Raw genomic sequence first — 15,900 nt, 5'->3', positions numbered from 1 at the left:
TAATTACAGTACAATTCTGAGAGTTCATCAAAATATGAAGTTGGAGCTTTGAAGTCGTTGATTTGACAGTCCCGGTATAGCGATACTTCCTGTACCCGCCCCTTAAAGCAAGCATTGATGAAGAAATGTCTTTAGTTCGGTGGGTTTCATGATATATGAATAAGGCTCTCCTATAAAGTTAGCAGTGGTACAGTAAAATCTGATGTGTTTCTTGGCGAGTTGGGAAAAAATAATTAAATAAAAAATTGAAATACCTTTATAAATCATTGTTAAAATTTAATGTGCATTAGAGAGAACCTTATATCCTATAAAATTCAATTTAGCTTAGAATCCCAGTCAATTACCTTGACGTGAATTTCTGTGGCATAGTGTGGATCTCGGCATCTCAGAAACAGTCTAGCTACGACAGGATGGTCTCAGTGTTGAAGCATTTCACTTTCCGTAGCTTTCTGGGCTTAATCTAGAGGGCACATTGTATATCTCACAACTCTTGTGAGTTGTTTATACCCTGAATTGGTAGGCAGAAAATGCTTGTTTGCCAGAAGTAAAGCGATAGGATTATTTTTCTCCTCTCGTGGAATATATTTCCTGGATTAACAAATCTAAGGTCAAGTTCAAGGCATCGATTCTAGAAATACTTTTAAATGTAAGTTGACATGGGAATGTTTTGGAGGATTATTTTTTTTTTCCCCTAATGTGTAGAGTAAAGCGGCACTCTCGGCTGTGGGTGAATTTTGCATGGGAGCATCGCCTGAGATATGGCCGTCTGCAGGGATAACTGTAGATTACTAGCGCCTCACTTTCAAGGGACCACTGGGGATGTTCCCCTAAACCGCTCTGCTTAATTCTTCCTAAAATACATTGACACGAAAAGGGACTGGTACCTGCTTACTACAAACGGTGCTAACGACACGGTCTGGGTGGGAGTCGGTGGAAAGCGCCTGCTCTTCTGTAGCGGCGGGTTATAACCAAGGAAATTTGCTTTTGCACCAGTTTAGAGCCCGCCGCTGACTCTAGACACCCCTCTCCCGCAGACTAAGTTTGCTAGAAGTCTCTTGCACCTGTATCTGGATAGACGGGAGGGAAAAGGAGTGACTGTGTGCATGTTTTCCTGTGCCAGGGAGACTCCGAGAATGTTCAAGGGGACAAAAAGAGACATTTATAGAAGCATCGTCAGTCAATCAATTTCTGATATAGTAGTTGATCTGAGAAAACCTCTTCTTGCGTCCGTCTTATTGCCAAACCCGCCAGCATTGTCTTTCAGGACCAGCCTCCGAGCAGTAAATATAAACATTTTAGAGGGGTTCAGCGCCCCGGGACCCAGGATCTCAGGGCTGGGGAACCGGGGGGTGAGGAGACACGACATTGTGAGAGACTCCCCGCTCGTTGGGAGGGCGCCGGGAGGCTGACAGAACAACAAATCGTTTGTCTGCTGGTGAACAAGAGAATAGCTGCCGAAACATGAAGTTTTCTATCTAGAAGTATGGTCCCCTCCTGAAAAAAAAAATAAAGAAAAAAGAAAAAAATAAAATAAAATAAAAGTCCGCAATATTTCGGCTACTTGCAGCTATCAGAGTCAGAGAGCCCTCAGATGTTCATCAGCTCAAAGGGATGCAAAATATCATGATTGGTCGCCAACGACGAGTATATCTCTGTAGGTCGGTAGTCGTTTAATCCTAAAATTCAAACTAGACGGGAGGCTCGGTAGAAAAAAAAAACAACAATCACCCTCTTCACTTCAGCAACTTAAAAACACACAAAGGGTGACGGAGGGAAAGAAAGGATTTTGCTAATTGCTACTAAAAATTGATCTAGAGTATTCTAGCGTAGATGACTGCAGCCTTTTGAGGTGTTCAAGCCTCAGAAATAATACAATGTGGGGGGAAAAAAAAGTCTGAATTGCATTGAATCCTGTTTATATCTGCTCGTTCTCTTTACACACATTCTGCAGTTTCCTAGCAAAATTACGACACTGCCTAACGTTTTGGAAAATAAATAGCTAGCCCCATATCACAGCACTGGGCTTCCATCTCGCCGATATATACACATACACGAGTACATATAAAATTCACCTATTATTTAAATTATTTAGCTAGTTGCTGTAGCACTTCATTCTACTGCAATCTTACGGAAACATATTTCGTTAAAAAAAAAAAAAAAAAAGTTAAAAAAAAGGTACACGTATAGCTTCTTTCCACAACAGACAAAACGGCAAACAGAAAAGAAACGCCTTTTAAGAACTTCTACGCCCGAGATACTTAAAATCCAAATAATCAGCAGGTTTTTCTGAAGCTGCATTCCTGGGAAATTTTGCGACGAATTATCGCCTTGTGCCCCTATTTGCATTGGTAAAGGTGGGAAGACAGTGCGCTTTTCGTTGGCAGCAACATTTCGAACTCCCTAATTCTATGCCTTTCTAATAAGACTTTGTAGACTGTAATCAACCCTCAGTTTTACAAAACACTGTCATAATTCCTTAGATATTTTCTGCTGCTCGAGTCGTAATACCTCTCACCCTCCCTGTGTGAGAGAAGCAGCAGAGATTGAAGCCAGCGATCCTGTAATATTTTAATTAGCTCCTCTTGACGCAAATTCCTTCTAGCACACGTTCCTCCTGTTAATTAGTGGCACCCACCCTACTGGCAAGGTAAATGGTCGGCTTCAAATATTTTTCAAACAAAGCCCGGTGCAAAAAGACAACAATTTAGATACAATAGAACTTGACCTTTTGGAGAAGCAGTTGTGAGTTAAACAGTTCCCTTTGCACACCATCTGTATATGTAAAAGCTAGACTATCGAGGCGTCCTAGTTCTGTTTATATTCCTCCAAAGAGGAGATGTAGCTTTTTTCTCCTCCCTTTGTTTAGCTTAGCTATGGGTAACAGTCTCCCCACCTCTTGGCCACGCTTCTCCTTTGCAAAACCGTCCTGCAGCAGAGGTTCCAAATTCAGAGCGGTTTTACCCTCTCTAATCCGGTCGAAATACATGGGAAGGCGTAACGAATGCATTTTGCTTCTCCAAACGAAATGCCTGCCTTTGTTTATGTTGTTCTCAGTGAGGTTAGCGAGGGGAAGGCTCGGTTTTCCACCTTCCTCAACGCGGAAGTCCCAATTACTGTATTAAAAGAGCAATTCAACATTAGACCAAATAATCAACATTGATAATTGTGCTGAACACAGCAACTTAACAGCAGGCTCCCTGCAATTACCCACACATTCCGGGACTTTAAGCGTACATTATCTCTTGTTTCACTTAACAGCAAATAAAGCAGAGAACAGCCTGTGCCTTGGGTGTCTACTCGCTCCCAGACGAGCTGTGCCCGTCTCGTTTTCCCCCATCGCCCTTCCCGCTTGCTGTGCAGGCGGCACCCGGAGGCATTTTGGGGTCCCTCTGCGTTACAAACCCGCTGGAAGAGAAATAGGCTGCTTGGTTTGGAGAAGTGGGGGAGAGAGCTCGAGCGATTCAAAAGCAGGCATCGGGGCTGCACGTGTGCATGCTGTGTGCAAGCACGTATATGCCCAGACACACGCACACCCACGCACACGCACTCCTATTTCCAGTTGCCTTCTCGCCCTTCTTGCCTTAGTTTCCCTTTGTTTCCCAGAGGCAGCCCCGACCTCTGGCACGGCGGAGCCTCGCACGGCGCCGCAGCCCCAGCTGCAGAGAGGAGAGGCGAAGAGCCCCATACAAACCTGTGCCAGCTCTGCTCCCCATTTCTAGCCCCAAGGTTTGAAATTTATTGAAATGCAAGAAGGCGGCTGCAGTGAGTCCGAGGAGGTGGCGTCCCGCGATTAAGTGTTGGGCAGCTCTGTCATGTCTGCTCTGACACAAGCTGAAGTTGACTGCCAAAGTGCTATAAAACCGCAGGTCAGTCTAGAACTGTTTTCGGTTCCCCTAGACGCGCCGTGTTCAATTATAGCCTTAAAAGCCCTAATACAAGTGCAAGAATTTGTTTGCCATCACACAGAGGCGGGGCGAGGCTCGGCAATGGTGGCGCCTTTGTTATCTCAAAGTCACTGAAATCCTTATACATTCCTTTTTGTTCGAAGGGAGGAGTGTCTGCGTGCGTGCAGGGTGTGGGGAGAGGTTTTCATCGACGGAATTGAACGGTGCGGGTGTACAGGGAAAATAACCAATGTTCGGACACCAAAAGAGGGCTTCCGACCCCCCAGTCCACTCCACCCACCACCCCACCACGACCTCCCCCCTCAAAAACTAGGGGCGAAAGTTAATTTTGCGAGCAAAATTACAGCGTTAAGGAAAAAGCCAACCAGAGCTATTGCACAACCTTCCCCACCTCAAGTTAAAAAAAAAAAAAAAAAAAAAAAAAAAGGAGAGAGAGGGAAAACCCCCAAACCTATTTTACAATCCCTAAACGACATTGCAGTCTTCTGCTAGCGGTTTTGACGACATGCAATCTCTTTCCATCCACTTTCTAGCAAATATGTCAAGCTGGAAGATTAATTCATTAATTTCAAGTTCAGCTCACAGACGTGCAGTAAGCCTAAGAAGTTCTTGCAGCAAACCAAAATAAAGGGTTCATTACAGGGATACGTCCAGAGCATTTGATTTGTGAACGGTAACCCTTGTAAAATAAGAAAAAGGCATATAAACATTAATGCTAATAAATTAGTTTACTCCACTACAAAGTAATTACTTGATAATATTGAATTTACAGCTTGAATTCAAACGCAATAGTTAACTATAATGTAGGGGAAATACATAATGAGAATATTTTCTCTCTGCATAACATGATTAGATTTGTTATTGAGTCAGTTACGATAAGCTAAGCAATAAATAAACAAATCGATGTTGACATTTAAAATACCGAGGATCTCCAGAATTTACTAGAGAACTTTCTCCGGATATATAAATACTTCCACCAGCACTGCAGAGGAAGAGGGGGGTAAAATCCAAATATTATTTCCCTAACATTTTCGTTCCCCTTCCACTAGCCTCCCAAGTCCACGGGGGCATGGATCTTGAACTACGTCTGATTTCCTAAGAGCACTGACTTCACAATAGCCTTTTGCCATTCTGTTTTTCTATTTTGATGAAATCCAGCCGGAACTCAAATATTTCTTTTCTGAAATCCAGCATCAGAATAGCAAAAAAATACTTTTTTCCGAGAGCTTAGGGATGTCCGTGCCTCAAAAGGTGCTGTATTCTTTGGCGTATCTCACTATTTTCTTTGGCTCTGCTCATTCGGTGGGGTGTGCGTTTTTATTGGCAGAAAAGAAATTTTTAGTCTCTGCTCTGTACAATCCGCTTTCTATATCATCCCTCTCATGCAACAATAGTAAAAGTTTAACCAGGTTTTTAAAATAATTCTCCCTGGGTCTCAGCCTCCAGCGACGACACAAAGCTAGAAGGAAAGTATCTCTGTACGGCGAGTTTGCTCCTATGGGTTAACAGTATGTCAAATAATTTTAACTAGGCTTCTGGCAATTAAACTCGGAATATTTGACAAGCTGGGGTAGCCCAAGATCCACTGGTTTTCCAAGCATTTAGCTGCAGAGTTGAAGCGGAGAGATCAGCAAACAGTCTTTAGCTCCGTGGTCTGCACTTTAAAGGGCTTGCTGGCTTTCTGGCGTCGCGAATGAGGCAAGGGACGATTTGGAGGGGGTGAGGAGGGGAAACCTGCGTCCTGGGGACCCGACATTGTTAACTACCTCCAGTAAAGCTTGGCTGAAGCCGCGCGGGGTATTTGAGGTTAATATGTAAGTGAGGGAAGGAAGACACTAAGCGCTTCGGAAGTGAACATGAATGCAAGCATGTAATCTATTCACCATGAAAATCAGTAAAGACTTGACCCTGGCACATTCTTCCTAGTAAGATTTCCAGAAAAACCCTGAAGAGTGAGGGCTTTTATATAGATATATATATGTGTGTGTATATATATATATATATATATATATATATATATATATTTAGAGGGGAGGAGGGAAAGCCCAAACCGAACCCAAAAAAAAAAAAAAAAAAAAAGGAAAGAAAAAAAGAAGAAAAAAAGACTAATAAAAAAGGCGTTTTCTTCAGGAGCGTTTTTTCCTCCTCGGAAGCAGCTTTCCGCAAGAAAGCGTGTGCGTGCATCTCTACGGTGCCCTCCTTCCTCGGAGCCTGCCGGCGAGCCGCCGAACGCCCCAGCAAGCCCACAAACAAACAGAAAGGTCTCACCTAACCCCGGGGCTAATTGATAAGCCTCTCTGCTCCAGAGCCAGAGGGTGCCATGGACCGGGCGGCTAAGTCTGGGGCAGTGGCAGGGCGGCTGTGTGTCCCCCAGGGCTCCCCCCCGGCCAACCTGCGCTCGGCTCGCCCCTGGGCGCTGCCGACGAGCTGTTGCTTTCCCCCGCGACGGCCACAAAGGGAGCGGGGCCCGGGCCCGCCGCTCGTCAATGTCAACGTCGGGCCACGTGACCGCACCTCCCTGCCGCCGCCGGGAGAGCTCTCCACGTCAGCCTACGTCTCCCCATCTCTTACTTCACGGATCCGCTTCAAAGGGGCAGCTGCGTTAGAGAATCATGTTAAGCTCAGCTAATGCGGAGAAGCCGAGGTAGCCCCAATGATGGATTTTGATGAGCGTGTTCCTTGTTCCTCTAACATGTATTTGCCAAGTTGTACTTACTACGTCTCGGGTCCTGATTTTTCCAGCCTCCCTTCTTTTTTGCCCCAAACCCCGTCTTCTCGCCCTATGACATACTCCTACTCCTCCAACCTACCCCAGGTCCAACCTGTGAGAGAAGTTACCTTCAGGGAATATGCCATTGATCCCTCCAGTAAATGGCACCCCAGGAACAATCTGCCCCACTGCTACTCCGCAGAGGAGATCATGCACAGAGACTGCCTGCCTGCCACCAACACCGCTAGCATGGGCGAGATGTTCGGCAAAAACACAGCTAACGTCTATCACCCCAGCACCAACGTCTCCTCCAATTTCTATAGCACGGTGGGCAGGAACGGGGTCCTGCCCCAGGCTTTCGACCAATTTTTCGAGACGGCTTATGGCACGGCGGAAAACCTGGCCTCAGCGGACTACCCGGTAGACAAGAGTGGCGAGAAGGCGCCCGCGGCCGCCGGGGCGGCGGCGGCGGCAACTTCAAGTTCGGAGGGCGGCTGCGGCAGGGCGGCGGCGACGGCGGCGGAGAAGGAGAGGAGGAGGCGGCCGGAGAGCAGCAGCAGCCCCGAGTCATCTTCCGGCAACAATGAGGAGAAATCCGGCAGTTCCAGTACGTATAAAGGCAGCGCCGGAGCGCTTTTAGGAAAGGCAGCTTGAAATCTAGCGCACCGCCGCTGTTAAATTTTTATATGCTGTTTTATAAGCATATAAGGTTTATGAAGGGCCTTTAGATTTCCCCCAACAAAACTTTGTTATAAAAGGCGAGATCACGTGTTTAGTGCTGAAATTGGCCGTGAAATACCCACCGGGCAATGGATGCCTAAATTTTTTTTCCCTTTTCTTCTCATTTTTTTTATTTTTTTTTTCCTGCTTTTTAAAAAAATGATCATGAGAAAAGAGTTCCGTGGTCAGCTCTTGAAAATATAATAACGTGAGTTCTGAGCCTGTAAATTCGGCAAAAGAAGGAGATCCCGACTCCTTTGATATCAATGTAATCCAGTGATTTTATAAAAGCCATGTGTTGCACCAGAAGTCTAGTTAGGAGCTGAATTCAAAGCCTTCGCCGTTTTAACGATTGCGCTAGAATAGCGTTTAACAGATAAAGTAGCCGCCTGAACTGTAGCAATATATTAAAAGAAGCAAATTAACCTAAAGCTGGCCTTTTTGTCTAAAGGAAGCCATTTTACTAAGGCACTGTGGCAATTACGTGTTGCCTTCTGTCCAACAGTTTGTTACTTACAATTGTTATTCAATCTGTCAAAGTCTGATTTTTTTATGTGGGCTTTTTAAAAGGCAAAGCTAGTATACGGCCGGGGGAAAAAAATACCTCGACAATGAACTGTACCAGAAAAGGAAGTTTTTAAAGGGATAGCAGCTCAGTTTAATGTAAAGAGCTCCTGAACCTTGAAACCTTTTATATTCTGCTTAATGAACTTTAAAACCGTAATGGCTAATCGAGAGGAGAATACCTCGGTGCGCTGGAGAACGTGCTTGAAAATAGCCGGCTAGGGGGAGAAGGAGACGCCTCAGCCTTGTGCTCAGGGGCTTTTCCTCTGCTCGGGACGTAGAGACGGGATTAGGCCAGGCAGCGAGGGCGAGATCCCAGCGGGTACGGGCTCGGGGAGGGCTGGGCGCGGGCCCCCCCGCCCGCCGCAGCGCTGCCCGCTGCAGGCAGCCAGGTGATGGCTGCTCCCTGGGCAGCTCCTCTCGCCTGGTGGCGCCCGGCGGAGCAGCCTACAAAGGCTTTCCTCCGGCTCGTGAAATCCACAAGAACCCCCCGCCACCGCTCTTTCCTCCAGCTGCCCTCCCCGCGGAGGAAGCGAGGCCGGATCCCTGCGTCTCGGCGGGGGTTTCGCCCTGCACGCTGCCCGGGGCCGCGGCGCTGCAGGAGCCGGGGTGTGCCGGCGGGTCCCGGGCCCGGCTGCACGCACCCGCCGAGGCGGAGGAGGGCTGGCGCCAAGCCCCGGACCTACCAACGCCGAGCCCGGAGCGGGAAAAACGCGTCTTTTCCGCCTTACCGTGCTTTGCCTGAGAGTCCCCCCCGCCCCCGTCCCTTCTCAGCCCACGCCGCCGGCCACAGCCGGGTCTCAAACGTTTCTGCCTTTTTTCGCTCCACAGGTGGACAACGTACGCGTAAAAAGAGATGCCCGTATACCAAATACCAGATTAGAGAGTTAGAAAGGGAATTCTTCTTCAGTGTCTACATAAACAAAGAGAAACGCCTCCAGCTCTCCCGAATGCTCAATCTGACCGACCGTCAAGTCAAAATATGGTTTCAGAACAGAAGAATGAAAGAAAAAAAAATTAACAGGGACCGATTACAGTATTACTCAGCTAATCCACTACTTTAAAACTCATAGCGTTTTTCAAGACGAGATTAAATTCAGATTTCGCCCTTGACAAGGTCAAGCCACGGGGTTACGTGGAGGAAGGAGGTGTGTATCTGACGGGACTAGAAGAATCTAAGGTTTTACACACATGTAAACCTACTCTGGAACTGCGATTATGATTTTTTTTTATATATATATTTACATATCAACTGGAATCGATTTGATTTTGACACACATGGGATCCATTTCTAAACGTGCACGTCACCTCTGAGTGCAAAATCCATACCTCTTACCTTTCCAGGCACTGCGGCTCACCCTGCCACCGCTTTCGGCAGGCACGGGCGTGGATGGTCCTTCTCCATCCCCGGACTCGCCCACCCTCCTTTCTCGCCCCTGTGCTGCTGTGGAACAGCTGTCTGGAGATTGCCAGGTCGGGCTCACCCAACCAGGACCACTGCAGAATATAAACTCTGAGAAACAATCTTTTGTCCTTCCTTAGGAAAATATCTGGGTTAGAGGCAGTGCTCCATTGCTCGTGAGTTTGAAATAAGAATTGAAGGACGGGCACAAAACACATACACGCATGCACGCTCACACAGAATTAAAGAAAGGGGGGATGTCATGTCTACACCTTCGCGGGGCCAACCGCGAGTAGTTGTAATATGGATGTAGTGATGGTTATAGTAGTGTTTCCTTTGGGGGTGTGGGGAGGGATGGGGGCGAGAGAAAAAAAAGACCTAAATGAAAGAGTTAATTATTTACTTTTAAAAATCAGGTATAAATTCGCCATATATCGTAAAGAAACAATCACTAAAAATAAAATTAGAAAAAATTAATTAGCTCCTGTTTTATTTATAACAACAGACTATGCGTTGCCATCTTTTTGGAGACAAATCATATACAAATACTGAAAGTAAATCGGCAAAAAAGTGTGAATTTCAGCATTTTAAAAGAAACAACTCCATAAAGGAAACTAACCTTCTGGCTTCTGGCTCACGAACTTTCTTCAGGAAATACCTGTGGAGAACGACAGTTTAGCAAATACCACACAACACTTAATTGAAACTTGGAGTTGTGCAATGTACTAACATTGGATAATTAAAATAACTCGATTGCATGTTCTTTCAAAGGTGACTAGTGAGGAGTTTAAACAGAAGCCAAACAATGTAAATATGGTAATTTTGTTGTTGTCTACTTTAAATGTCATGAGCTCTACTTTGTCGCCCAGTCGACGTATGCAAAGAATGGAGAGTTGTTTGGACTTATTTTAAATATCTATAAATATATATATTTCCCTGCAGGAACCAAAGCGTGAAAAAAAAAATGCAATTAAAAAAAAAAGAGAAAAAAAGGAAAATATTTAAAATTCTATATCAGTTTACAAAGGATGCGGTGTTCTATCGTTGAGGTAATTTGCTGTCAAGGATATCTGAATGTATATTTCATACAAGAACGGTGTTTTACAAGACTTGTAAATATTGAAAAAAAAAAAGAACCCATGACCTATTTTGTGCGAATGCCCTTTTTTTTTTAACCCTGGTTGGTGTTTTTTGTTGGTGTTTTTATTTTTTTTATTGTTCCTTTGGGGCTAAGGGGTGTGGGATTTCTTTACATGTGCAACAAAGTGGTGATAAGAATGTTTTTGATTAATAAATTTTACCAAATGGATGTAATTTCTTTGTCACAATTCACAACATGCAATATCTTTATATGACGTCACTGTTTTCAATATGTATCATCTATATGTATATACAGTTTTCTTTTAATATGCGAAAGTATTTGGTTGCATGTATACAGTGGAACAGCGCACAAGGAAAATAAAAAAAAATGGAAACTTTATATTTTTACTCTGGTGTTACGTTACTGCATGTTCTTTTATCCGATGGAACTCTGGGACCCGAAATTCCTCATGACCTTGTTCGGTCGTTTTGGGGCGAATTACTCTTCTTTTGTGAACTTCGTCGTTAAATCTTCTACTCTGGAGTTAACAAGAGAACCTAGGCTTGTTCGAGCATAGATTCAGGGCGTCACAGGAAAAGGAAAATTAAGTGTGTTCATAGCTCGCTACGTGTTAGGCCTTCTCTTTTTCCTGCCAGAACCGGAGGGGCAAGGTTCTGTGTTCGAGGGTTGGATGTGCCATTGCTGTTTGTTCCCTGCCACATGTGCCCAGGAGAAATGTTTGTCAGTAGCATTTGGGACACGGTTTATATGATGGCACCAAAGGAAAGGCTCGAGCCAGCTGATGGATGTGGCCAGAGTTTGAGACCCCTAAGAAAATTGTTATCTTTGGGAGGGAAAAAAAAATCCACATGGAAATGTGGTGGAAATGGACTGATTGAAATTGTCCTTGATCTCCAAGGCAGGGAGGGGGTGGACTGAGGAGGGCAGCGGCGGGGAGGAGGGCTGGAGGGAGAAAGTTGGAGGGGTCAGGGGGGAGAAAACCCCGAACTCCAAACAATAGCTGAGATAGGAATGTGTTTTGGAAAGAGTGTTTGAATCTTTAATGTTGACCCTAATCCTAATCAAGAGAAGAAAGTGGATTCTGTTTTTGCATTGTTTACTGGCTTTGAACTTCTGTATTGCTTGGACATCACCCATAACCTTGAGGTGAAGGACTTACTGACTTCGGGCCTTTGTTGACCACCGCCACCCAGCCAGACAACGTTTACCCAAAGGGAATGTTGAAAAGAGAGGGGGGAAAAGAAGAAACTTTGTTTGTTTGTTTGTCTAGTATGCAAGGGGAAATGCCAGTTAAAAGGAGACACGCAGATGGACGGACAGACGGAGAGAGAGGGATAGAGGGGCGGATGGAGAGCTGAATGGCAATGAAAGTTAAGCCTGCAAGCTTCCTTTCCTGGTTAAAAATTAACTGGTATTCAGAGCCAATCCCAGAGACAGTAAAAACATGGAGTTTCTGTGGTCGGGGTTTGGATTTCCTAGCCCAATAAAATTGCATCCTCTGTGTTGCTGTGACATTACGGCCATAAAAACTGTCCGTGACTTGTCCGCTCGCCTGTACCAAATGCATCTCTATAAAGGTAGCAGAGGTTCGCCCAGAGGTTTTTACACACGAGGTGAGCGACCATTGCTCTCCGCCGCCGTCTGTCCGTCCGTCTGCCCGCCCGCCGTCCTGCCGCGGGGTGCTGGCGGGCGGCCGTGTGGACGGACGGACGGACGGACAGACGGACGACGCCCGCGGTTTTGGGGCTGCTTTACCACAAGATGGCGATCTTCAGATCAATGTCAAAGCCGCTCGGGGCAAGGAGCAGCCCTGCAAAAGGGAAGAAAAAAAAAAAAATCTTGGCCTTTGTTCACTTTGCATCCCTGGAGCCACACGGGTAATTATTGCACTTACCGGGCTCCGCTGTACAAAAAGCAGCTCGGGATGCCGGGGGAGGGGGGAGACGCTGGGGCTTCTCGGTGGAGTTAAAGCCTGTGGGCTTTGGGTTAGGAAATCCGCGAAGGTAAGTGTTTTATACATCTACCCGGCATGGAGAACCGCGAGGAGTATGCGGTGACCGGAATGGTACCCTGAGAGGTGGGGTGGTCCGTGCCCCCACAGCTGAGCACCGCGGAAAAGAACTGTAGGGAGGGGAAGGGATGCAAAAAGTTGGTGATTAGGATGTGAAATAATATAGAAGAGACTTTCTAAGTTGCAGTTTGACCTCTTGTTTTCTCTTCGTTTTGGCCAGCTGCATGGAAAATCCACGTTATCTGGAAATATTTTTCCAGGGTAACTTGTAACTTTCTTCCACTTATTAGAAAAAAAAAAGAAAAAAAAAAGAAAAAAATAAATAAAAAGAAAAAATAATAAATAAAAAAGAGAAGAAAGTGTAGCATTGAAAATATTATGAAACTTGACATTTATGTGTGGAACAGTAGGTGTCTTCAATCAAATAGATCTATGGCAACACAGTCTGCAAATGACAGACAATTCTGACGATCTTATTAGTCTTGAACTATAGTTTAGTTAGGGTCGTTGGTAACTTTAAAGGGTAGTCTGCTTTCTTGCAGCTAGACACAGATTGTGGTAAACAACTTTTGACATACTTATGCTAAAAACTGTTCATGTGATTGCATATTAAGTCAATGGTGGTGCAAGACCAGATTTAGATTTCTGTTCTTTCTTTCTTTATTTATTTCCTTCTTTCTTTCTTTCTTTCTTTCTTTCTTTCTTTCTTTCTTTCTTTCTTTCTTTCTTTCTTTCTTTCTTTCTTTCTTTCTTTCTTTCTTTCTTTCTTTCCTTCCTTCCTTCTTTCCTTCTTTCCTTCTTTCTTTCTTTCTTTCTTTCTTTCTTTCTCTTAATCAGCACATGTGCTGTAAACAAACAATAGTCACTCATTCTCATGTGCTCAGGGCTGCTCTGGATTGTAGCTTTGAAACTCTATCCTCTCTACGAGTATCCCTAACTCCAGGTTACTTTTCATGCTCATAAAATTTTCACATGTTTTTCTTATGTCTCCATTTGAGAAGGGCGGGCAGGAAGGTGGTATTACATTGAGGAGTTGCTGGTTTGGCTACATATTTTAATAGACGTGTTTGTTAGGACAGAGTTTTAAGTATCTGCCCGGAAAAATGTAAAATATTATTTTATCCTTTCTCTTCTATGTATATAATGCCAGTTGCCTGCAGTATTTTTTTAAATTGTGCTTCCAGGGAACTGTTGCAAGTGCAGTTAAAAGCACATGCTCAGTCGACAGAGAGCAGTTTCATATGATTATTGGAATCTATCGATTTCATCAAAGATGCTCCACTAAAAGCTCGGGGATGTTGATCCCTTTCGACTTCCCCTCAGTAATGCCAGGACGCGAGAAGCCACGTGAGAAGCAGGGAGATTTGAGGGTCCCTTTGCAACATTTCATTTTACACCAGTCAAGTTAAACTCCGCATATTTGATCAAATATTTATTTTTCCCCTTGTTGTTTCCCTGTCCCATTCAATACTTGGCTGAATAAATCAAAGGGACCCCAGCAGCAGTTAAAGCGCCCTCTGGTTACGAATTGTTTACTGACGGCCGCGGTCATAGGATAATATTTAAAAAAAACAAGCTTGTTTCTTACAATAACTGTTTATTATTCCACATTATTTGGGTTTGCATGTTTTGGAGGGAAGAGGGGAAGCCAGCTCAGTGTCTACACTGTGTTTAATTAATCGTGTACTCAACTTCAGTTCACATACCACATCCAAACCCCTGGGAGGCTTTTTTCATGAGCTCGTTGGGTTTGTGTTTTGTTGTCTATTTTTTTTCGAGGGGGGGGTTACAATCTTTTCATTAAATGCTCTGAAATCGAAACTTCTGGCCAACGTGTGTGTCTGACAGCCAAGCTATACCACAACAACAGCAAAAAAAAAAAGACATTTGTATATGTATTCATATCTTCTTTAAAGGGAAGGCAGCTACAAAAGAGTAGAAGGGCTACAGTTTCAGATGCTTAATAAAGCTGTGTGGCCCGTCTCTCGCAATAGAAGGGGTACATTTAAAAGACAGATTTGGGTATGCAATATTTTCCTCACACATATATAACCCGATACCGCTGTTGCTTCTGCATGGTGTTTGGGGCTCTCTGGACAATAGAAAGCCCCGTTGTTCTCGTCAGTGCTGGAAAATGGCGAGGAAATAAAGCCCTAATGAATTGGTTTGGGTGTATTTTTTCCTGCCGTACACCAGCATTTGAAGCTCGTCAGAATTACTTGCAAAATATGTTCTTAATCCAAATGAGTAAAACGATACATGCATAATATAAAACATAGTTAGGAGAGCAAGCCGCCGGATGGGTGGAATAAAATTAAATAGCAGCCTAATTTTTAACAAGACAATCCGCCAAAACAAGCCGAACTCCCCAGCACCACCACCAGCGTGAAAGAATTTCTAGTAAAGATAAAATTAGTGGGGCCGTCATTTGTCACCTAACTTGGCACAGACGCAGTTCCTAAACCTCCTGTCTGAAATCCGCCTTCTTTGGAGCAAATCCAGAAAAAAAAAAAAAAAAAAAAAAGAGAGAGAGGAAGGACAAAAAAAAAAGGAATCTGGCACACACACACGTTCCAGGGAACTGACAGTTCCAATATTAAATAACTATAGTCTGATAGCATTAATTTTTGGAGCTGTATAAAATGTAGTCCACGGCTGTATTCTCAGATAGGCGGCGCATGCACTCCTGCACAGACTGCAAGGCCGTTTACGTTTTCACAAATTGCAGCTTGCCCGTGACTACAAATAAAAGCATATTTTAATTAGCTCGCAAAATGCGTCTCTGGATTAACAGCGCTGATCTTTTGGGTTATACGGGCCAATAATAAAAAGATAAATCACGGTTTAACACGATATGTTTTGAGATTTCCAGTCAGAGTTTGCTTAGGCTGAGCTGTCGGGTTTTATTTATTCCCTTTTTGTTTTTAATTTTAGTTCAACCAATAAAACGGCTTAACGACGCTATTAATGCATCTATTATATTTTTCTTAGATCAATAAAATTTTATTTTGATAGTATTGTCTATGTACGCCATGAATTTAGATTCTCCACGAAAACACCTTCTCGCCGGCTTTGATATTTATCAGAATTTTATTTGCTCAGTTTTATAGACCCTCGGATAGCTTTACTTACAGAAGTAGAATTAAAAAGAAAGTAATTCTCGTCCCCTGGCGTCCACAATATTCTTTAAAATTTCTTTTAAATAGGGGTTAAGTTCCAAGGGACACATTGTTAAGCGCTGGTAATGCAGTAGCTACACTCAGCGCATGCCAAATTAGCTCAGTTTAGTCAGAATTGACCATTATCTTTTATAGTTACGAATCAAGTGCACATTATTAGTTTTACTTCGCTGGGTTTGATGATGCTGGTTACTATTTGCCTTGGCCTTGTTAGCGATTAAAGAAAGCGGAGATAATGCAACGCCGAGCTGAGTTCATGATCTAGACGGAGTCGGTGCCTTGACCATCAAACCGGCAGCGTTTACTG

General features: G+C 44.3%; 1 protein-coding gene across 1 annotated transcript; it reads left to right on the top strand.

Moving 5' to 3' along the window:
- The first annotated feature begins 6,558 nt into the window (after window positions 1-6,558).
- HOXA11 (homeobox A11) lies at window positions 6,559-8,963 on the top strand. The gene is made up of 2 exons (XM_062495927.1): window positions 6,559-7,222; window positions 8,731-8,963. The coding sequence occupies exons 1-2, from the start codon at window positions 6,559-6,561 to the stop codon at window positions 8,961-8,963; spliced, it is 897 nt and encodes a 298-aa protein (XP_062351911.1).
- Window positions 8,964-15,900: the final 6,937 nt, after the last annotated feature.

This window comes from Cinclus cinclus, chromosome 1 (assembly GCF_963662255.1).
Source record: "Cinclus cinclus chromosome 1, bCinCin1.1, whole genome shotgun sequence".
In the NCBI taxonomy this organism is placed as follows: domain Eukaryota; kingdom Metazoa; phylum Chordata; class Aves; order Passeriformes; family Cinclidae; genus Cinclus; species Cinclus cinclus.
Note: the sequence above shows the minus strand (reverse complement) of the source record. Positions and strands in the feature narration are given on the sequence as shown.